This window comes from Chiloscyllium plagiosum, unplaced genomic scaffold (assembly GCF_037043375.1).
Source record: "Chiloscyllium plagiosum isolate Xiang-an unplaced genomic scaffold, Cpla_swu_hap1 HiC_scaffold_23, whole genome shotgun sequence".
NCBI classification, from domain to species: domain Eukaryota; kingdom Metazoa; phylum Chordata; class Chondrichthyes; order Orectolobiformes; family Hemiscylliidae; genus Chiloscyllium; species Chiloscyllium plagiosum.
In genome coordinates this window covers 47,165,825-47,190,179 of record NW_028270161.1, presented here as the reverse complement: position 1 = coordinate 47,190,179, position 24,355 = coordinate 47,165,825, and the positions used below count along the sequence as shown (strand labels likewise).

Below are 24,355 nucleotides of genomic sequence, written 5' to 3'. Positions count from 1 at the left end.
ATTTAGGACTGAGGTGAGGAGCAATTTGTTTACACAGAGGGTGGCAAACCTTGGAATTGTCTGCCCTACAGGACTGTGGAGGCTTAGTTGTTGGTTACATTCAAGTCTTAGGTTGGTAGATTGGAATATATTAATCTCTTTAGAGGATGTTGGAATAGCGCAAAATCAAAATGGTGGTGAAGTAGAAGATCATTTATGGTCCAATTGAATGGCAGAGCAGGCCCGAAGGGCTGAATGGCCTACTCCTGCTTCTAATTGTTATGTTTCTGATGTGAGTCAACATCAACTTTATTGACCATTAAATATTGTTGAATTAATGGGTTGTCCATTTAAGAGAAAAGTGAGAATTCTCTTCTCACAAATGATTGTGAGGCTTTTCCTCAAAAGATGATGGAAACCAAGCATTTGAATATTTTTAAGGCAGAAGAATATAGATTCATGATAACCACGTTGGTGAAAGGTTACTGGGAGTAGATGTGAATGTGGAGTCATCAGATCAACCATGTTCCCATTGAATGACTGAACAAGCTCAAGGAAATGGATATCCTACTCCTGCTCCCCATTTGTATGTTTATATGTACATTCATGGCTATGTACAGAGGATGTAAGAGAAGATATTGTACTGGGAATCCGATGGACCCTGGATCCAGTTCTGTGTTGTAAGTTTATTTTGCACAGACTTCAAAGATCACCCCAGAGTAAAAATTCTCTTTTCTCTATGAGCATTATCAACTGAGCCACAACTAATAGCTAACAGTGCACTCTTCCCTCAGTACTGTGTCAGAGTTCCAGCCTTGATTATGTGCTCATATCTTTGTTGTGTGTGTGTTTTTAAAAGGTATCCTACTGCAATAATATAGAACCCGGGTGAGGCCACACTTGGTATATCATGTGCACGTTTGGTCTTCTTGGCTGATAATAAATTGAAAATGAAGTATGGGGATATGAACATTTGCAGCTTCAAAGAAGGAATTAAAAACAAAATCCTCAGGGGACCATTGATTTTAATTAGTAATGGAAATCGGAGCAGGTTGATGTTGTAAGAGTAAATGATCATCTGGCAATAAACATTGTCTTGCTTTCTGTCTGAGACTCTGAGAGAATTAGTAGATGATATTCCCCAAATCTGGAAGTAGAGTTCAAGCCTTGGATGGAATGAGGCTTCGCACAGTTGTAAAAGACAAGTAAAAGAAGAAGGATATATTTTTGGAAGGAATGATGGAACCAATGGAGATGTAGAAGGTTAATTGAATTTCAATGCAATGTTGTTCTTAAACTGTATGAGTGTGCAGTCTCGTAGCAACTTGTAAAATACCCCTTTCTCCATGATAAGTTTCATACAAAAATGTTTAAATAGACTAAGAACTGACGAAACAACCCAGAAATTGTTGGAAAAGCTCAGCAAGTCAGGCAGCACCTGTGGAGAGAAATCAGAGTTAATGTTACAGGTCCAGTGATCCTTCCTCAGAATTGATTCTCACTAAGAAATGATGCAACAATCTGTACACAATAAAAAAAATTTAAAGCCAATATTAGTCCGAGCATATAATGATGATTGCGATCTTCTGGTAGCTCTGTTATCTTGACTTCATACAGGTTTCTACTCATCAGAAAATAGCAATCTGCCCCTATGTTATCTAGAAGCGGCAGTTCTATCATTCTACACCCTTTATAATTTTCAGAATTATGAAGAAACTGAACAGACTACATATTCCCTTCTATAAAAAGATATTGCAAAATGTTCTTTTGTGGGAAGATGATAGTTGTTTATCTGACTATTAGTGCCATGGGAATTCATTACCTGAGACGCTGAGCTGAAGAAAATAATTTACTCACATGATCAGGTTTATAAGTGTTACCAGATTTCAAGAAATACTTCCAAACATCCAATTATCAGTTTTGATACAGAGTCATAGAGATGTACAGCATGGAAACACCCTTCGGTCCAACTCATCCATGCCGACCAGATATCCCAACCCAATCTAGTCCCACCTGCCAGCACCCGGCCCATATCCCTCCAAACCCTTCCTATTCATATCCCCATCCAAATGCCTCTTAAATGTTGCAGTTGTACCAGCCTCCACCACTTCGTTGGCAGCTCATTCCATACACGTACCACCCTCTGTGTGAAACAGTTCCCACTTAGGTCTCTTTTATATCTTTCCCCTCTCACCCTAAACCTATGCCCTCTAGTTCTGGACTCTCACACCCCAGGAAAAAAAATTATCTATTTATCCTAACCATGCCCCTCATGATTTTATAAACCTCTATAAGGTCACTCCTCAGCCTCCAACGCTCCAGGGAAAACAGCCCTAGCCTATTCAACCTCTCCCGATAGCTCAAATCCTCCAATCCTGGCAAATCATTGTAAATCTTTTCTGAACCCTTTCAAGTTTCACAACATCTTTCCGATAGGAAGGAGACCAGAATTGCACGCAATATTCCAACAGTAGCCTAACCAATGTCCTGTACAGCCACAACATGACCTCTCAACTCCTGTACTCAATACTCTGAGCGATAAAGGAAAGCATACCAAACGCCTCCTTCACTATCCTAGCTTCCTGTGGCTCTACTTTCAAGGCGCTATGAACCTGCACTCCAAGGTCTCTTTGTTCAGCAACACACCCTAGGACCTTACCATTAAGTGTATAAGTCCTGCTAAGATTTGCATTCCCAAAATGCAGCACTCACATTTATCTAAATTAAATGCCATCTGCCACGTCTCAGCCCATTGGCCTATATATTAAAATGTATAGATCTCAGAAATAAATGAAAGTCATATTTATATGTCATATCAAAAAAGTTATTGTTATAAAGTGACAGAGTACACAAATCACATACTGAAATAAAAGTTGACATAAGAGGGTAATGTACATGATGTGCTGAGATTCTTCTTGCACTAATATAAGGTGCCTGATCAGCTAATCTGACAGCACAGCACAGGGATAAATCTCCAACTTTCTAACCCTGAGTCAAGAGCCGTACTGCTGAGTGAAGCTGACAATGTATTACGCTGAAATCATTCCACATGACAATAACATCACATGACACCTCACTCCATATGTAACTGTTCATTGAACTTTATTTGCACATACCACCATCTACTGGTGACTTTAGTAACAATATAAATAATCACACAACACCAGGTTTATTTGGAAGCATTAGCTTTCGGAGCACCACTCCTTCATCAGGTGGTTGTGGAGAATAAGATAATGATCACTGAATTCATAGCCAAAGGAGTCCAGTGTCATTGAGATATGATACATTAAACAATTTTAGATCAAATCTTTCATCTTTTAGAATGGGATATGCTGGTTTCTGCTCTTTGATATGTAAATCCCAGAACTTCTAATTTATATTCTGATCCACCGGGTGCTCCAGTTTCCTCCCACAGTCCAAAGATGTGCAGGTCAGGTGAATTGGCCATGCTAAATTACCTATAGTGCTAGCTGAATTAGTCAGAGCGAAATGAGTCTGGGTGGTTTACTCTTTGGAGGGTTGGTGTGGACTGGTTGGGCCGAAGGGCCTATTTCCACATTGTAGAGAATCTAATCTATTCTAGATATACAAATACTACATTTGATTCCCTCAAAAAAAGGTAGCTTGGCTTTTCTAACAACAGGTGTGAAGTTTGTCTGTGTCTTAATGCTGTGTCAGACTCACAAATCCTCTGCATAGTTTTACAAGGACTCATGCAGTTTTTGAGCAAACTAAAATGTAATTCTGCAAAAACAAATTCATCCCATAAACCTATAGGTGTGCATGTGTAGGAGTGACTGTGAGTGTGTGTGTTCGTGGGTGCACATGACAGAGAGTGTGTATATAAGCTTAGTTAAGTGTGTGTGAGTGTGATGGGTATGTGTCTGTGAGAGGGTGCGTGTGTGGGTGTGAGTGCGGGGTGTGTGTGCACATATGAGAGAGAGCTTGTGTATGAGAGAGGGTCTGCATGAGTGTGTGGGTATGTGTGTGTGTGTGTGTCATGCAGTGGGGTCACCTGTCGTGTGACATGAACCCAATGTCCCGGTTGAGGCCATTCCTCAAAAATCTGCATGAATCTATGTAAAGCTCTGTAAAACTATGGAGAGGGCTTGTCAGTCTGACTCAACATTGGGACACAGACAGTCTTCACACCCATTGTTAGAAAATCCAAGCTATCTTCAGAATGTAAGTTATAAGAAGTTCTGGGATTTACACATCAAAGAATGTAAACCAGCATATCCCATTCTAAAAGATGAAAGATTTGATCTAAAATTGTTTAGAGTATCACACCTCCATGACACTGGATTCCTTTGGCTAATAATTCTGTGATCACGATCTTATTCTCCACAAATATCTAATGAAGGAGTGGCGTTCCAAAAGCTAATGCTTCCAAATAAACCTTTTAGAAGATAACCTGCTGTTGTGCGATTTTTAACTTTGTCCACCCAGTCCAACACCGGCACCTCTAAGTCATATATAAATAATAAACATGTCTGTAAGAAATTATTTTGTGTTCATTGTTAACAGATAAGCTGTAGCAGTAAATTAGCACACACTGTGATTTCTTATCAATGCAATTATCAAAACCCTAATATTCAAAGTGTCCAGTTCAAGGGAAATGAATCTTACACAAAAAATGTCATTCATGCATCACATCTGTGTTAGTTCTTCAAAAGAGGCATTCAGCTTGTCCAAAACTTCAGTACTACTTCCATAGTCAGAAAACTTTATTCTCTTCAATTCACTTGCATGCCTTTTTAAAACGTTGCTATTAAACCCACCATCCTTTCAGGCGCTTGTTTCAGAGCATAACAGGTTGCACAAATAACATGACCTCCTGTCACCTCGGGTTCTCCTGGCAGTACATTAAATCACTCCCCTTTGACAGTTCTTCTTTTGAACATTTCCACTGAATCTCCTCTTAACCTTTTATGTTCCAAGTAAAATAACCTCCATCCTCCCTCCTCTTCATGTAACTGAATCCCTCTATCTCTTCTATATTATTTTTAAGAGCTGTGACATATTTTATAAACCGCAGCGCACAGGGGTGAATACTACTCCAGCAACACTGCACTAAGCAGAGTTGTATGAAGATTAACTGTTTTGTATTCCACTGAAATCAGTCTACATGACAATAACATCTCATGACAGAATAAGATTTTACTCCATATGTGACTTCACTGAACCTTATATACACATATCACCACCTACTCTTGTACTCTATGACTGTATAATTGAAGTCAACTACTCCATCTTTCTTGTTAACAACCTCTGTACTTGTCCCACTACCTTCAGCGCTCATGCTTGCTCTGTACCTGCATCTCTTTAAAACTGTACCCATCTTGCCTCACCTTACTTTTCCTACTAAAATGTAACACTTTAGAGTCATAGAGATGTACAGCACGGAAACAGATCCTTTGATCTAACTCGTCCATGCCAACCAGCTATCCCAACCCAATCTAGTCCCACCTGCCAGCACCCACTCCATCTCTCTCCAAACCCTTCCTATTCATATACCCATTCAGACGCCCTTTAAATGTTGCAATTGTACTAGCCTCCACCACTTCCTCTGGCAGCCCATTCCACACACGCACCACCCCTGAAGGTGCCCCTTAGGTCTCTTTTATATCTTTTCCCTCTCACCCTAAACCTATGCCCTCTAGTTCTAGACTCCCACACCCCAGGGAAAAGACCCTGTCTGTTAACCCTATCCATATCCCTCATGATTTTATAAACCTCTATAAGGTCACCCCTCAGCCTCCAACGCTCCAGGGAACACAGCCTGAACCTATTCAACCTCTCCCTATAGCTCAAATCCTCCAACTCTGGCAACATCCTTGTAAATCTTTTCTGAATCCTTTCAAGTTTCACAACATCCTTTCGGTAGGACCAGAATTGCATGCAATATTCCAAAAGTGGCCTAACCAATGTCCTGCACAACCACAACATGACCTCCCAACTCCCGTACTCGATACTCTGATGATTGATGTATATGAAGTTCTGTTAATTATGCTCATTTCACTCGTCCCTCTCTGTCCACCTAAGTCTCTTATTACTCTCATTTGCTGTATTCATCTTGTTTGCTTGGTTTCTGAGTTTCATGTTATTTATTGCAACACTGACCCCTAGGGAGTAGCGTTGCATTTGCCTCCAAATGAAAAACATTCACCATTACAGTCTGCTTTCAAACTTGGTGCACACCTTGGTCAGTGAAAGCTGCTGTTTATTTTACAGTAAGAAAATATGTTATTGTAAATGAAATAACTGCGCAGCAGCTGGTATCCCGTCCCCCTTTATTTACATATGTACAATAAACTGACTGTGGCCAGCCAGCTCAGAGTCAGTTCCTGCACTAAGGAGATTCTGCATCTCTTGTTTATTCTTTTTTAAATCCCCTTCCCTACTACTGCACAACAATGATGTTTATTAAAGCTGCTGTTCATTAAATCTTTCCAAGCCACTACTCACAGCATCATCAATTATGTTACACCCTCATTAGTCAAGGTGAGGCAAGGCTCTTTTCTAACTGATTTAATTAATCTCTAACTAGCCCTTAAGGGTGATGAACACTAACTAATGTCACCTCCTACTATATCCTTATCCTTTCCCTTTGCTACTAATCACACATAAAACCATGTTTCCCATTCGAGTTAGTCTCTGATTCTTTAAGACTCCTTGATAAAATAAGAGGACATTTTCTGATATTGCCCATGTCTTTAGAATAGGGAGATGTATGCTGTTATTCTTAATCTTCATCTCAGTTGTTGCTTAAATAGTATCAGTTCCTGAAATCAAATATTTAGCAATGATTATTTGCTTTTAAAGGCTATTTGTTATATGTTTCTTTTCCCTCCATTGTTGGTGTATAGAACAAGCTGCTTTGACATTTAAGACCAAGAATATTGTGGTAAAGTTGCTTGTAAACCTACGCTGAAGTAAAACAAAAGATAACAAAGTATTGATACAGCCAAATTACAATGTCGATAGTGCAGAGTGTGTGTAAAGTGTAATTGTGTAAACATTGTATAATAAACTGTATAAAAGATGAGATAGCAAGATATTTTTACATTGTCATTACATGGTCTTGAGTGGTAAAGGTCTAGAGGTTTCAGTACTTACAAATCTAAACACACATTGTTACAAAGTTAACTCTAGAACAAATATACATTTAGTCAAATGGAATTGCTTATTTTCTAAGTCATAATGGATTAATATAAAGCTGAGTAAGTTCAAAGCTAAGCTGGAGTAAAACAAAGATAATGACAGAGGCATGAATACTGATCTGACTCCAGTGGACTGCGGAGGAAGACTAAATGTTATTCTAGATTAGAGTGGTGCTGGAAAAGCACAGCAGTTCAGGCTGCATCATATTCGTCTTTGTTTTTACCTCAGACTAAATGTTAGGCAGTTGATGAACAGCGCTAGCTATTTGAAGAGACACTCATGCAGTTTGCCTCAATGACAATCGCCTGGTTGCTCTGACCTCTATAATTGTGAAGTGCTTTAAGAGGTTCATCATGGCTCACATCAACTCCAGGCTAACAAATTGCATTGATACTTTGCAATTTGCTGACTGGCCCATGACAGACACCATCTCCTTGGCCCTACAAATTTCCCTGGAACTTCTGCACAACAAGGATGCATACGTCAAGCTCCGTCTTATTGACTATAACTCCATGTTCAACACATCATTTCAAACTCTGAGTCCAAACCAGGACAGACTGTTAGTGACTATCACTCCCAGGAACGTGATGCTCTTGACCATCTCCACCTCATTGTTGCTGACAGGGATATGCCCCCCTCCACTTCCTGAAGCCAATGATCAGCTCCTTCATTTTGCTGATGTTGATGGAGATTGATGTCTTTACACTGTACCATTAAGCACTGAATCTCTTCCCTGTACTCTGTCTTATTTCTTTGAGATCTGACCCACAACAGTGGTATCATCAGCAAATTTGTAAATGGAGTTGGGGCAGCATTTGGGTGGCACGGTGGCACAGTGGTTAGCACTGCTGCCTCACAGCGCCTGAGATCCGGGTTCAATTCCCACCTCAGGCGACTGACTGTGTGGAGTTTGCACGTTCTCCCCGTGTCTGCGTGGGTTTCCTCCGGGTGCTCCGGTTTCCTCCCACAGTCCAAAGATGTGCAGGTCAGGTGAATTGGCCATGCTAAGTTGCCCGTAGTGTTAGGTAAGGGGTAAATGTAGGGGTATGGGTGGGTTGCGCTTCGGCGGGTCGGTGTGGGCTTGTTGGGCCGAAGGGCCTGTTTCCACGCTGTAATGTAATCTAATCTAATCTCAGCATTTGGCCAGACAGTTATGAGTGTATAAGGAGGGGGCTGAGTAGGCACCCTTGTGGGAAGGTTTGATTTAGCTTTATAAGGCAAGAGTGAGATGGCATCTGGAGTATTACATACAATTTTGGTGCTTTGACTTGAGGAGGGATGTAGTTGTATTGGATGTAGTTGTAGAGGAGATTCACCAGATTGATTCCTGAAATTAGAGGTTTAGCTGATCAAGAGGGATTGTACAGTTTAAGCCTATCCTCTGGTGTTTAGAAGAATGAGATGAGATCTGATTGAGCTAAAGGAAATTGACAAAGCACATGTATCAAAGATGTTTCCTCACATGGGACAATGTAGAATGAAAATTAATAGTCTTAGGATAAAGGGAATTCACCAGCCCAGAGCTGGGATACTGAGTAATGTTTTAGGAGGACATAGGAGGATTTTTAAGAAGAAATGATTTGGAGAGCAGAAGCTGAAAGTAGAGTTGATGCTGAGATGAGATCAATGATGATTGTATCAAATGATGGAGAAGGCTCTCGGGGCTAAATTCCGTCTTGCTGATCCTAGTTCTTATGCGGAACACAGGCGCTATTTTCTTTTTGTCCTCTATTCAGGCAACAAGATGCCTTCCAGCCTTCCTTTATTGATAACATTTGATTTTTTTGATAAGGGTTTAATGTGTCATGAGTATGTGAGTTTGTTCAACCTTGAAGGTTGCAAGTTCTCATATTATAGTTCTATGAACTGAAATAAGCCTCTTGATATGTGTCTTCCAATTAACTCTTTCACGTGTTACAGTCATTCTATTCAATACCTTGCAGTTCTTTTCCCTAAGTGAAGTTAAGCAGAGTCAGATGATATTAAAGATTACAATTTGGTAGAACATGAGATTATTAGGTTTGAGGAGTACACTATAAGTGATTTTAAGTAAACTAAACCAATTGTGGAACTGCAATCTCCTTAATACTCCTACACCATGTTATGATGCACGTTCTGTGGTTATCAAGTCCTGAGGTGGGACTTGAGCTCAGAGTTTCTGGGAGAAAGTGAGGACTGCAGATGCTGGAGATCAGAGCTGAAAATGTGTTGCTGGAAAAGCGCAGCAGGTCAGGCAGCATCCAAGGAGCAGGAGGATCGACGTTTCGGGCATGAGCTGCTTTTCCTGAAGAAGGGCTCATGCCCGAAACGTCGATTCTCCTGCTATTCCTGAAGAAGGGCTCATACCCGAAACGTCGATTCTCCTGCTCCTTGGATGATGCCTGACACTGCTGCGCTTTTCCAGCAACACATTTTCAGGTCAGAGTTTCTGGGTCAGAGATAATCTGCCCACTACACCTCAAGACGTTCCTCAACTCTGAGTACTGCCAACTTATATTTTTGTCTTCCTCAATATCTCTATTATTATCCTCCTTTTACTGTTATACTTGCAGCTTTTATGACTCACATCTTGACTATCTACCTTGAAGAGTCATGCTCATGATATCATCATTATATCATTATGACCTGAGGGTATAAAGGTCTCAGACTCCTTCTTGACTTAAGGCATTTGAAGCATGACATGCTGATGGAAGCATGCTACTCTTTTTAATCAAACATTAACTCAAACACTGAAGTGCTTGTGAGTACAACATTTTATTTTTTATTAAACTATAATGTACGTCTGTTGGATCTTTCAATACCATTTTATCCATATCTAAAATTCTTGTGCTATCACATTCAAAACCATGTAGGGTCTGAACAGAGTATATGGAAAGAGCCAGTTCCAACAGGCAGTGGGATCAAGAACCAAAGGGCTTAGATTTAAGGTAATTGGAAAAAGAATCAAATGTGACTTCAGAACATTTGTTTTCTGCATTGAATGATTACACTGGAGTGCACTGCCTGAAAGGGAGATGAGGATAAATTCAGTTGTGGCTTTTTAAAGGAGATTGGATAAACACCTGAAGGAGATAAAGAAATTTTGGGCCACAGGCTGGAGCAGGGAGTGAGACTGACTAAATTGATCTTGCAGTGTGAAAATCTGGGCTCAGTGGATGGAATGACTTATTTCTGTGTTGTGATAACTAGTTACACAAAATAGTCATTCCTGTTGTCCCTCTATGTCCCTATATTCCAAACGTTCAATCACATTCAGCTAAAATCTGAGATAGTCCCCAATCTCTGAGAAAATTCCTCAAGTATCTTGAAGTGATTTTTCATCAACATTTGGCAAAAGAAAGAACATCTTTTTCCTTCATGTCACTGTGCAGTCCCACCACATCAAAACTTACTGGATACCAAGAGGCTTGGAAAAGATGGACATGGAGAAAATGTTTCCACTTGGAAGAGAGACTGGGACCTGAGGGCAGAGCTTGGGAGTGAAGGGATGTCCTTATGGAACTGAGATAAGGAGGAATTTCTTCAGGCTGAGGGTGGTGAATCTGTGAAACATATTACCACAGAAGGCTAAGTGTGAAGGCCAAGTCATTGAGTGTACATAAGACAGAGATAGACAGGTTCTTGATTAGTAAGGAGATCAAAGATTACAGGGAGAAGTCAAGAGAATGGGATTGAGAAACATATCAGCCATGATCGAATGGTGGAGCAGACTTGTTGGGCCAAATGGCTTAATTCTGATCCTGTATCTTCTTATCTTATGGTCCATCCAACAAGATTGTAAACCCAACGTCCCAAAATAGTCACATCTTAGATGGTTAATGCTTTTTCTGGAATTTCTCTGAACATCTCAAGTGACATATTGGCAGAATCATTAGAGAAGCATTGGTTAAAGAAGGGTATTTATGATGTTTTGAATAGGCTTTACCAACATGTTTAGGCAGGAGATTAGGAAAATGCCAAGAAAATAAAGAATTCTTTATCACAACTCAAAATATATATTTCGCATAAAGAAATGGCTTTCAACTAAAGTTACTGTTGCAAAGGCAGAGAAATAAATGATTAAAGAATAAATCGGATGGATTTCCGACTAATGTTTCAACATTGGAAAATATTAGAAGCACTGTAATGCAGGCAACATTTGCGAAAAGAGGAACTGAGTTAATATTTCAGGTTAATGAGTAGAAGAAGTTAAAAATTTAACAATTTAGAAGCAACTATCGGGGAAAGCTCATAACTCCAGGGCCATTCCCTTAGATGCGTGCTGCTAATGGTCGTGCCGTGACCATTTACAGCTTTGGCTCTTTACTTGTCACCTTATTACCTTCTTTACCCTTGCACCATCAACACTTCAATCACAGTTGCCCTCCATCACAGACCTTCCCATTTGTAATTTCATCTCCAAATCTGGTCACTTCATTGACTCTGCACATACTGACAAATTATAGATCTCTAACTACTTCCAGTTCTGAAACCTTGAGTCTGTTGTTCTGAGTTTCCCTGTACATTGCAGATATGCAGCATTCCTGTTTTGGTTTTCCCTTTTGTTTTTTGGTGCTTCACTCTTTGGACTTTTGCTTTAAAATGTAGATCTTTCTGTTTTTGTGCCCTTTTAATCACAGTTGGGACCATCTTTGTCCTTAATCTGAAGCTCTGTGATAGATCTTCCTGCAAGTGAAAATATCAAAGGAAATGTAAACTGTTATTACTGCATTATCAAAACAAGTGCAAGGGCTTAAATCTATACTTAGATGGTGATGTATCTGGTTCATCAAGAGTGTGTCTCACATCTATTGGAACAGTATTTGTTCAATTGTGTATGTGGAGAAAGTGAGGACTGCAGATGCTGGAGATCAGAGCTGAAAATGTGTTGCTGGAAAAGCGCAGCAGGTCAGGCAGCATCCAAGGAACAGGAGAATCGACGTTTCGGGCATAAGCCTGAAGAAGGGCTTATGCCCGAAACGTTGATTCTCCTGTTCCTTGGATGCTGCCTGACCTGCTGCGCTTTTCCAGCAACACATTTTCAGCTCAATTGTGTATGTGCCAAACATAATCTTGTTGCACGCCAATTAACAAAATATTGTTGAATCTTTCATATTCATCTTCATCCCAGCTCTGAATGCAGCTTGTGTTGACCACTGTCACTTTGTCCTGCACTGAATTTGGCGTTGCAACTGGAGAATTCTTTGGCCATGCAGTAAATTAGGTGTATATTTATTAATTTATGCAGAATATGTGCACAGTTCAGGTAAAATAAAATTTTATGCTGCGTACTTCCATGGCTTCTGGCGACTTCATAAAGACTGCGTAAGTACAAGGTCATACTCTTCATGGAAGTAAAATCCCATGCTATAATTGATACAAAAACAACAATTTGCCGTACATATTCTTTACACCAGTATATTGTCAGGACCATGGATCATAGCCATGGATTACCTATGGACATATCAAACTTTAATTCCAATTTGAGTTTTATTTTCAAAAAGGGCATACAGTCAAAGACTGATTAGATATGTAAATTCAGTGGCCGTCTGGAAAAAGAGAGACCCTGGAATGTCACAACTGAGGTTCAAGAGACTTTAAAGTGATAGAATTAAAAGTGGAGAAATGCACAACAAACTGAACTGTAACTGCCTGGGAGTTACCTTGAATTGTAAACATGATGGGAGCAAGGGCAGCAGCTTGGGAAAGAGATACGTTTTGTGTCTTCCCCTTTTGAGAATGAACAAAAATGGGTTAAAAGCCAGTTCAGCCTTAGTCTACAAATAGCTCATGGAAAAAAGTGTGCTAGTGGAGGCAGCTACTTGTGTTAATTAGCCTGGGTTCAAACACTAATGTACTGTGAAGGTTACAATTAAAGAATCACCCTCTGATCACCCTTGTGTTGTAGGTAAATGATTCTCTTGCTTTGAGTGCTGTAAGCCAGCAAGCTAGTCAGAGGAAACAGAGCAACAGAAGGACTGTTGAGCTCTGAGTGCTGCCAGTGAACCACTCTCAAAAGGAAACATGCCAAAAGGATTTCAACTAACATACAAAGCCATGAACTCCAAATCCTCAGTTCAATTATTAACATTCCCGCTGCCTATTCTTCATATCTGGCCCTTGGGAACTAAACCTCATATATCTATTTAACTTTTTTTGGGAATATCCTCTCATTTCTCATATGTGTTTTTTTTTCTTGCACTGAGTAACTAATAAGTTTATTAACTAAAGAAAATCTGGTTAAATTGTATCTTTTAACTCAAAACTCCACTACATTTGTAAGAAAGGTATCTTTAAGGGAGAGGTCACTTGGTAAGTTAACCGTATTATAGATGAATAAAGAAGGGAAGCTAGTTCGTCCCTCCTTATTCTACAACTTGGGATATCCCATCTGGAAAAGCATTAACTTGGGAAACTTCTTCCAGTCTCATATCACAATTCATTTGAGACTATCTGATATTAGGATGCCAATAACCTGAAGAGCCACCTTACTTGATGATAATCAAATATGATTTTGTGGTCGTTCGTTTCATATTAGTACATTCCTTCCCCTATCACAGCCATGTTCTTGAATCTATAGCTTGCACCTCAAGTCAATTTTTTCTTCAATAGACTCATATAATCATGGTCTTTCTTCTGCTGTTCTACAAAACATCACCATTCAACCCATACTCATCAAATATCTTTTAGGAATTAGTGTTGAATATTAGCCATGCTGCAAACCTACCATTAGCTAAAACATGAAGTATGGAAATCTGTTGGCATTGAGTTCTTTCATTAAGGCCTATCTGTATGGGATAGTATAATCACTTTTTCAATTTCTACAATGAATAGCCTACAGTCAATATGTAATATAAGTTAATACATCTGACCATGTGGTTCACTAATTAGACACCTTTTAATCAAATATTACTCAGTAAAATCCTTCATAATGTTATAGGTGAGGTTTACAAGATTGGAGAAGGTTACCAGAGTTAGATTTTGCAATTTATTATTCTCAGCGTGGACTGATATTTGCAACTACCACAGGTTTGTAGCACACCATCATCACAGGAAGTGATGCAATGTCACATGATCTTGCTCTCTTTTGCAACCTTGTGGCAAGATGAAGCCACAGTAAGCTTTTTTCTTAAAAGTTAAGTTAATAGCTTTCCTTACCTCAGCAGACTTGGCAAATATTCACAAAAGGGGATCAAAAAATAATATATGTGGACCTCTGTGATCCACACTAACAGATTAATTGTCCATCACAATACACCAGGAAATGTCTTACTTTATTTTACAAAGAAAGCTAATTGATTGCAGTGATAATGGATCAACAAAGCACAACTTCAGATCGATGGGTCCACTAAGTAATTATTTTTAAATCTTCATACTTTTCTGGACATTATTTGTTCCACCATCACCAAACAAAATCCTGTTATTTGACCATTTATTTTGTTGCTGTTTTATGGAGTTGGCTTTCTGCACTGTGTTACAACAATGATCACAGTCCACTCTTAATTGGCTCATAGCTTGTTTGAAAATGGATGCTGTACAAATGCTAAGTATTTCTTTGTTTATGAATCAATGCTTTATGACATGCAGCTTAGAACCCACTTTAAATCAAATGTTACTCAATAAAACAATTCATAATTTTATAGCTATGGCTTACAAGGTTGGAGAAGGTGACCATAAAACAATTTTTTTCAGTTGGTTAATCCCAGCAAAAATGCTACCTCTGGGTACCTCAGGTTTGAATACTAGTCTTGTAGCATACTAGATTAGAGTGGTGGTGGAAAAGCACAGCAGGTTAGGCAGCATCCAAGGAGCAGGAAAATCGACGTTTCATCAGGAATGGAGGTAGGGAGGCAGAGAGATAACTCTCCACCCTGGAGGCTCCCTGCTCTAGACTCTGGTTTCCAGCATCTGCAGTCCTCACATTTACCTTGTAGCATATTAGCCCCAGGTCAGTCCTCACAAACTCCTTCTTTACTCTTTCCCAAGTTGCTGGAACATTACAGTGAGTGCTGCTTACAGCATTTCAACCATGTACTAACCTTCTCAGAACCATATACAGCTCACAGTCATTTTATGTTTGTTAGGGGGAGGGTAAATTGGCTCAGTCTGAGACTCCTACCCCCATGGTTCCAGCAGCGCTAGGTTTGTGTGAAAGCCATTTCTGGCACCACAGCCAGACCCTAGGGAGAGGAAGTTATGAAAGCTGGGCTGGGGTACCATTGGCATTTTGGCACTGTGGTAGCAAAATGAAGTTTAACATTTACTGCCCAGAATAAAATGCTTGTATTTACAAGTATTTACCCAACACCAACCCACCTGATCATCTTCCTCTCTTGCTGTCTTCCCAAGAGCTTCCTGGGAGAAAATTCTAACCTTTTTGAGTTATAAACAATTCCTATTTTTTCCTTAATATACATGAGCAGTTACCTTTCCTGCCCATCAATCAGCTAAACATTTAGTCATCCAGCCTGCTTCTATTTTTCTACCAAATTCCAACCATCAAGAGTTCAGATTTTGGGTAGTCCACAAGCGTGTCTTACAGTTTCAAAACTATTTTAACATCCACCCAAAAAAAGCATTTAAAGTTTTATTCCAAGCTCTCACACTCAAACGTAATATTTATTCCCTTCTTATTTTGGCCACATCACAAATAGTATTTTGGAAAAAAATCCAAACTTATATTGGTCGGTCACTACAGAATGTTGTAATTTTGCCCAAGATATGACTAAGAAAGGGGCAGCCAGTTCGTTCAGTTGGCTAGGTGGTTAGGTTCAGAACAATGGCGCCCTAGTGTGGGTTTGATTTCCTGTTCTGCCCAAGGTTGACCTGAAACCTGCATCCTTACCCTGCTCCCTGAGTGAGAACAGCAACAGCAAATGCCAAGTAAAACAGCTCAGGATGAAACATCACCAAATAACAAGCCAGTGACCTAGCTCCAGGCAGAACTCTCATGGAATGGGGGAAACATGGCAGACCAGTGGAAACCTCAGGATAACCTTTGAAGAGAACAGATTAGTTCAACTGTTGAAGACTTAACTAATCTGTGTCAAGATGTCCTCCTGTGGTGTCTCAAGGGAGAACCCCCACCCCACTGGCTTGACACTAGCTAGGCCAATAATACCTACCAGGCTAACAGAGTGCAGGTCTCCTCCAATGTGTGTACGTTAGTGGCAAGGGTTGGATGAGGCACTTAAATGTTCATTAATTGGTCACCTAAGGATGGCTAGTAGGTGTGTCATCCGATGCCTTCATTGCTTCCTTTCAGTGGTTAGACAATGGGCGTGCTTGAGACAGGCCTTCACTGCATTTTATGGGCCCCAGCATTAAACTGTACCAATGGAGAGCCATAAAATCAAGCCCCAATACATTGGAATAGAGAGAACGGTCGAGCTGGTGGAATAGTCTGGGATCTGGAGGAACAGCATAATTAATGTGTCTGGAGATAATGTGCAACACACACACATGCACACGCACACACACACACACACACACATGCACGCACACACGCATACACAGACAGAGCTGATGACTATCAGCTTGGCTTCCTTCTCTATTTCTGTCTTCAGTTGACAGTACATAGATCTCTTTCCTCATACTATTTCCTGAACTGAGGCACCAGAGAATTTGGAGCCTTTCCACTACCCTCTGCCCTGTTGTGCTAATTAATCACTTTTCTTGCAGGTCAGAATCTCTTCCCCAGCCATTTCCAGTCCCTGCTGCTTCCAAAATCCACCTCCCCTTAATGTCATGCAGATTGCGGCTTTATGTGGTGCTCGCCTCACACAAAGCTTGATCCCCTCGCAGGGCTGGTCGGCCTCTCAACAGCGAATTTAACACTCGGAGTTTCACACTTTGATGCATGTCATTAATACTTAAATTAGCATTCTTACCTGCTTTGCTGGGTTTATCACTTGATGTAACTACACATGACAAAGCCTATTTTCAGGATTTATTTAATTTTCCATAGTTTAAGTTCCTCTTTACTTTGCAATATAGTTTTATAGCAGGTAAAAGTATATTGATTTTATACAGCAAAAAATAACATTAAATAATCTATGGAATCAGTAAGGCCTATTGGATTATGATGTTCACAAAATACATCTGTTTAATTGAGACTTCTCATTCATTGCACCTATAAGGAAGGGAAATTCATTATGTCTATCTGCAGAATAATATCTTACTTCATGCATTTCGGTGATAATGTTGTTATATCATACAAAGAAATTCAGAGAAACCAACACAGCCTCAAAATCTATCTTTCAAAGCCCATGTCTTTCAATATCCCTTTTTTTTGTATCTTTCACTTGCTAATTTCATGCAGTTAGATTTTTGTGAGCTTGATGCTTTGGAAAGAATCATCAGCTTGATGCTATTACTGAAATATGGATAAAACTGAAACTAAAATATCATGATCAATTAATTTCAATAACTTTATACATGGCACTCAAAATTTCATGACAGTTATGCATGGTCCATAGAGACAAATATCTGTGTGCGTGATGTTGCTGAATGAGTAGTTCTATTTATAGACTTTGAATTATGTCCTAGCGACCATGTTCAGCACTTGTTATTTATGCCACTGTATCTATATTTCTGACAAGACATTTAAGTATACAGTTCTACCCAATTCGGAATGACAAACTCTCAACCTAAGAAAATCTTAATGGCAGTTCTCCTAGTACACTGTCTGGTAAGATATCTTTGCAGCAAATATAGATATTATTTATTCAGTAATCTATCATAATTGGTATATTCTGTTTAACCAAGTTTCTCATAAGTTACAGCTGGCTGGAGACACTCAGGGTCTACCCCTGTTTGTGTGTTCTATTCTTTCTTATCACGTTAAAGATCAACTAAGTGATTTTCATATGCACATTCTTGCACAGAAAGCAGAATATTTTGATACTATGGTATACAGCTTATACATTTTCTTGAAGCTAACCTTGTGGTTGGAGTACTTACGATGCCTTTAAATGAAACCAAAGTCAAAGTTGAAAATGGGAAATAAACAGTAATAATTGTGACAGTTGATGATCTCTTCCTCCCTAACAATCTTTCTATAGAACAGAAAGAATGCACAATGCAAATGTATTCAGCCTATGGCATTCTTGATAGCACTTTGTTAACAATCCAAACTAATCCCATTGTTCTATCTCCTTCAGAAGCCTTCCAACCTTCCTCTCCGACAAATTGCTGTTCAGGTTTTCCTGAAGAGATGCTATGGTCTCAGCCTCAGTTCTGGGAAAATACTTTCACACTTCAACATTTCTCTGTTGAAGAGAAATACTCTTCTCGTCATACTCTACTTCGTGTTCGATTAGTGATCATCTTTGACTACCAAATCAAAAGAGATAGTCTTTCTCTGGTCAACCTATGAAATTTTATAACTATTTTAGAATCCCCAATTGAGGAGTCCTCCTAGCTTCACTATTCCAGTGAGGAAAGTTCCAAATCTCTTGTCATGATCATAACTTCTCATGTAGACCATATCCTGGTGAATGTATATTCTCAGTTGTCAATGTTTCAATATCCTTTCCATACAGTATGCCTAAACCTGCATAGAGTGTTGTAACTTACCAATATTTTGTAGAGAGGTATTATTGTTTCTTTCCCTTTAGACTCTAGACATTCCTTCTTTCCTTTAGACATTCCTTCTTATTAAAGCTGAAAATGCCTTTGGAGCTTTGACACTATTATATATGTGCATTCACGCTTTCAGAAAAATATAATTTAACTTTCAAGCATCTCTGTTCCTTTTCTATCTCTTTTCCTGCCTCTGACTTGCTTTAGATTCTTTCCATTAAAGCACAATCTCTTAAATCTTGTTTTCAGTCCCAAATTACATCAACTCATTCTTATCCATGTTGAATGGTTTTATTCTACCTGAATGTCAAGTCTGTAAATCCAAACCGTCCTGAAGTCTTTTATAACTCTCCTTCCTGTATGAAACTTTTTTCCATTGCAAAGTCATCTGCAAATTTCAAGACAGGTTCTAGAACCCAAAGCAAATCATCTCTGAATACCAAGAATCATAGGTCATTGAGGTATACCATGTCTTGCATTTCTCCAATCTAGGAGCATCTATTTATCATATCCTTTTATTCCTATCAGTAGTCAAGTCGCGCTTCAACCCTATTGCTACATTTCCTTTTGCATCACACAGTGATTTATTTCAGTGCACCTTCTGTAAGTTGGCTTATCAAACACCAAGCACAACCAGCTGATGATGACGCAGCACTCTGAAAGCTCGTGCTTCCAAATAAACCTGTTGGACTATAACCTGATGAAGAGCTTATGCCCGAAATGTCGATTCTCCTGCTCCTCAGATGCTGCCTGACCTGCTGTGCTTTTCCAGCACTACACTCTCGACTATAACCTGGTGTTGTGTGATTTTTAATTTTGTCGATCCCAGTCCAACACTGGCTGCTCCACATCATGATCAAATATATATACATTCCTTCAATTGAATATTTTCTATCAATTCACTGTTGATTCTTTAAAATTTCTATGAAAGTTGTCAAACATAGTTCTGATTTAGCAAAGCCACATTGACAATCCTAGATTAATCAATGGCCAATTCATTTGGGCCACACCCTTTATTAAATGAAATAACTTGGTCTTTTCTCAGCTCAGCACCTTGATTCTTGAGACTTGCTCACTTCTATTTTTGTATTAAACTAAATTCAGTTCTTCGGTTTCAGTTCATTCATTATTTTTGTTGTTGCTTTCTCACATCAGGTTCTTCTCCCGGAATATAATGATCTAGAAAGCACCCTGAGACATCTTTATCTTTACTCCAGTCTGTTGAGATGGTGCAAATCACCCCAAATTATTGCCCAGATGTTCTTGTACCTCCCCAGTTCATATCTACATCATATCATACATCATATCTTAATACTGCCCCAAAATAATCTCCTATTCTTGTGTAGTGATGATTCAGAAATGATGCAATTACATTGCATTCCCCTTCCCTTGTCTTTCCTACAAAAGTTTTAATCATAATTTATCAAATGTACTCCTAAGCCATATCACTGTGGATATTATGTCATATTCCTCCTTAGTTACTAATACATCAAAGCTTCCAATGTTGCTTCAAATATTTTTTGCATCCATGTACATATTGCTCCATTTTAGTGTGCAGTTTGTTTTGTGTGTTGGCCTTTATTCTTCGTCCTGCTTTTCTCCACTCTGTTTCAATGTCCTTGCCTTTACTACAAGAGTGCATCTGTTTCTTAACACCTCTTCACTTCTTTTTCCTCTGTTTAGGTTTCCTCATTAGTACTCTCAATCAAGCCAGTGATTCCCATTCCTACAACTTTATTAACCAACCACTCCAGCTCCTTGGGCTCAAGTCTCGCAACACTCCTTGTGATACTGAGTCGGGAAGTGTGTCCTGCAGCTGTCATCACAGTTGGATTAACAGCAGGAGTGGCACAAGCTGAGAGATAAACGTTGGTTGCAGTGTCTCCTGTTAAAAGCCTGAGGGTGATGCCCAAATCGAGCCCAGTTGGTGCAGCAATAGGAACGATGGGAACCTTCACAAAATCTAGAGGTGGATCTCCTGAGGTGATGTCAGGTTGAAAAAAGTTGCCATGGGGGCCAAAATCTAGCAGATGCTTGGGTGAGTAAGATTGGGGAAATGTTTAAACTATGTTTATCACTCATCGTTTGTGATATCTTTACAGTTTGTAAGGGCATAATGCAGAGGTCCACAGAAGAAGTGCTCTAGAGTATTCAATATAATTTAATTTTGAGGGAAATCTAAGTGTCTGAAGGCGTAAGCCTTGGAAGGAAAGTTCATTGCAATGTTATGCTCCTTCTGTGTCTGGAATCAGAACATACACAGGAAGTATCTCCAGCTGCTGCTCCTGGAAATGCAGGGTTCGTAGGACAGACATAATGTCTCTAAAAACATTGGGGGAACACAGAATCTAGTGAAAGGGAGTAACTGAAGGAAATCAGTATCAGTAGAGAATTGGTACGGGGGAAATTGATGGAATTAGAGGCTAAAACGTCCCCAGTGCCAAATAATCTATATCCAAGAAGGAAGTGGCACTAAAATAATGGATATGTTGGTGGTCAGCTTTCAAGATTCCAAAGACTCTAGAACAGTTCCTACAGATTGGTGGGTATCAAGAGAGTGGTGAACCGTAGAATTCCCTGCCACAGAAATAAGTTGATGTCTAATTCATTGAATGGTTTCAAAAAGGAGTTAGATATAATTCTTAAGACTGAAGAGATCAAGGTGTATGGGGAGAAAGTGGGTACAGGCACTGATGATCAGCCATGAACATATTGACTGGTGGAGTAGGCTTAAATAGCCCAGTCCTGTGCTTACTTTCTAAATGCTCTTGTTCCCACTTCTACAAGGACAGTGACATGATCTGGTTCAACTGAATGCCACCCCTTTGAGAAAATATGTCCTTGTTTCCAAACTCATTGTAAGCTAAAGGAAAACAGCAAAGAATCAAATAACTGTGACAATTGGAAATCAGAAACAAACAACAAATAGTGCATTTCCGTAGGGAAAAAGCAGAGTTAACGCTTCCGGTCTAGCGACCCTGCTTCAGAACACCCCTGCCAGATATACAAGGCCAAGGAATGAGATACTGCTTTTTTTTAAATGGGTGGTGTGATGAAAGTTACTTTCAATATTGTGGAAATGATCAATGTTATAAAAGATGATAATTCTTGTTATCGGTACTGCAGAAGTTCAGAAGATGATTCAATGGATGTTATGCATGAGCTGTGAGTATTTTGTTTCTGTCTTGTGGAACCATTTGCCAAATAAACTCAGTTCCTGAAAGAGATTATTTGGAGTGTTAATTACTTTACAGTCTCATTGGTGGATTAAAAAGAAACCTAGCCTTTCGAAAGTTGTTCTTTCATTTCTGGTAAATCTGTCAGTGTGTTTTATCCAGTTTCCTTCCATTGTTTCCTTTGGGTAGTGATTCTATTGAATCTGATACCGTGAATTCGCTAAAGGATATAACATGCAAAGTTTGGCCCACCCCCTGAAAATGTTGATTATTCTACAGTTCCTGTCCTGTATAAATTGGACTGTTTTCCCCAGAAGGCACTTATCACGTCTTAGAGTTCACCCTGCTGAAGTTCAGAGCATGTTGTTTTGAAGTCAGTTTAGTTCTAGACTTGGTCTCTCTCTCCAAAAGCAGGAGCCAAGGTAAGTGCTACTTGTTTCTTGTCCCTGTCCACAGCAGCAAAGCCCCCCATGTCCTTGGGGGCTTGTGTGGAATATTCAAGCATTATTCAAAGCTGCAACTTTGAAAGAGTTGGGCAGACTAGCGAGTCAAAAGGCAAGTATGCGAGATTACTTGTTCTAGTTATGCGTTCTGTAATTTTGTCTGCAATTTTGCAGGACGGGAGAGAAGTGGAAATGACAATCATTCTGCACAGCGTTTTGTTAAGTGTCTTCCTTTCTGGTTTTCACAGATGGCAAGCAATTGTCTGTCTTTGCTTCTCCTCTTCACATTGATGTCCTGCTCTCAAGGTATTGTAAGCTTGATTTCACAAGATCAATAATCTGCAGCAATATGAACATTATTTTGGCACTGCCAACCAATCATTGGGCTCTATCACTGGGGGTATTGAATTAACTGATTCCAATTTATTCCTCATTCCTTGGGTGCACTGGGCTAAGACTATTTTTTAAAGACATATTTCTAACAGGAAAAGCACCTTTTAAAGTTTCTGGAGAGTTTAATGTGTAAAAAGTCTGAAACACCCCTGTGAGAAGGTGAAACAAGTTGTTCTTTAACATATGGAAAGTTTAAGTTTTAAAGAAAGGCTGAATAGGCTGGAACTTTTTCATTGGGGGGGGGGGGGGGGGGGGGGTAGGAGGTTGAAAGGTGCCCTTACCGAGGTTTATAAAATCGTGAGAGGTATAGATATGGTTAATGATAGATGTCTTTTCCTGAGGATTTCAAGATTAAGGGACATTTTTTTAAGGTGAGAGAAGAGAGATTTTAAAAAGACATGAGGGACAACTTTTTTACATAGAGGGTGGTTTGCGTGTGGAATGAACTTCCTGAGGAAGTAGTGGATGGGGGCACGGTTGCAATGTTTAAACGACACTTTGATATATATGCGAATAGGAAAGGTTTGAAAGGGCATGGTCAAGGAGCAGGTAGGTAGGACTATTTTAGTTTGGGATTATGGTCGGCATGGACAGGTTGGACCGAAGGGTCTGTTTCCGTGTTGTATGATTTTATGTCTGTCGTGCAGGACAGGGGAATCCGTCACTCACTGAGGGCAAGAACAAACCCAACAGAGAAGCTCGCTGCAGCCTGTTCGGGGAGTATCGCATCCAGACTTTCGATGGGAACTTCTATGAGTTTCCAGGACACTGCAGTTACAAACTGGCAGGCGACTGCTTGAAGCGTTCATTCAGTATTTTAGGTATTTCCATCACTCGCTGACATTAGCAGTTCATTTCAGTTTAATGTGCAATTGATCACTGTCGTGTGGTAATGTTGGAGAAGTGACAAAGTCCCTGCATTTTCAGGTAACTTCCAGAGCGGAAAACGCACAAGCATTTCTTTGTATCTGGGAGAATTCTTTGAAGTCACCCTATCTTTGAAAGGAGAAGCATCTGTGAGGAAGAAAAGGTAATAGCCGTAGATAACTGAAAACTAGTGCAACGGTGCACCTTCTGTGTTTAGAGTTCTGAACCGAGTCAGCATGGATGAGTTGGGCAGAAGGGTCTGTTTCCAAGCTGTGAGAGTCTATGACTATGATCTGCCCTAGGGTGCAGTGCCCTTGACTTTGATACTTTGCCCTTTCTGTAGGCACAGTGACCCTGCCTGGTGAGAGGGCACGCAATTCCCTTAACTTTTTTTTGAATATATTTCTGCTCCCTCAGCCAATTTAGCATTGTTTCTGAAGAAGTCAGATCAGACTCGGAAGACCACCTCTTGTTCTCTCTCCACAGATGCTGTTAGATGGCTGAGTTTCTCCCAGCATTTTAAAAAATATTTGTTTTAGTCGTGCTCCGTGTCCTTCATGAAGCAAAGAGTTAAGGGCCTGTGACAAACAGAACTCACTCACAAATCAATCAGCCTGAGACAAAGCCTTAGAAACAAGAACAATTTATTACAGTCTCGCAAGAACTGGACGCTCCTGTAATCAAACAGAAATGCGCGCGAAAATAACACATTAAAGCATTCTTATTCAGTTTACAAGTTGCGGAATCACGCCTCCCTTTTCCCATCCTATC

General features: G+C 39.8%; 1 protein-coding gene across 2 annotated transcripts in view; it reads left to right on the top strand.

Moving 5' to 3' along the window:
• Positions 1 to 22,212: 22,212 nt before the first annotated feature.
• The window catches only part of vwf (von Willebrand factor), a 120,118-nt gene continuing 117,975 nt past the window's right edge, over positions 22,213 to 24,355 (top strand). For both annotated transcript variants that reach the window (XM_087999627.1, XM_043713571.2), the window contains exons 1-4: positions 22,213 to 22,303; positions 22,573 to 22,630; positions 23,365 to 23,538; positions 23,645 to 23,747. In XM_087999627.1, coding sequence (XP_087855753.1) covers positions 22,573 to 22,630; positions 23,365 to 23,538; positions 23,645 to 23,747 — 335 coding nt within the window. In that variant the 5' untranslated portion in view covers positions 22,213 to 22,303. The remainder of the gene's footprint in view (positions 22,304 to 22,572; positions 22,631 to 23,364; positions 23,539 to 23,644; positions 23,748 to 24,355) is intronic.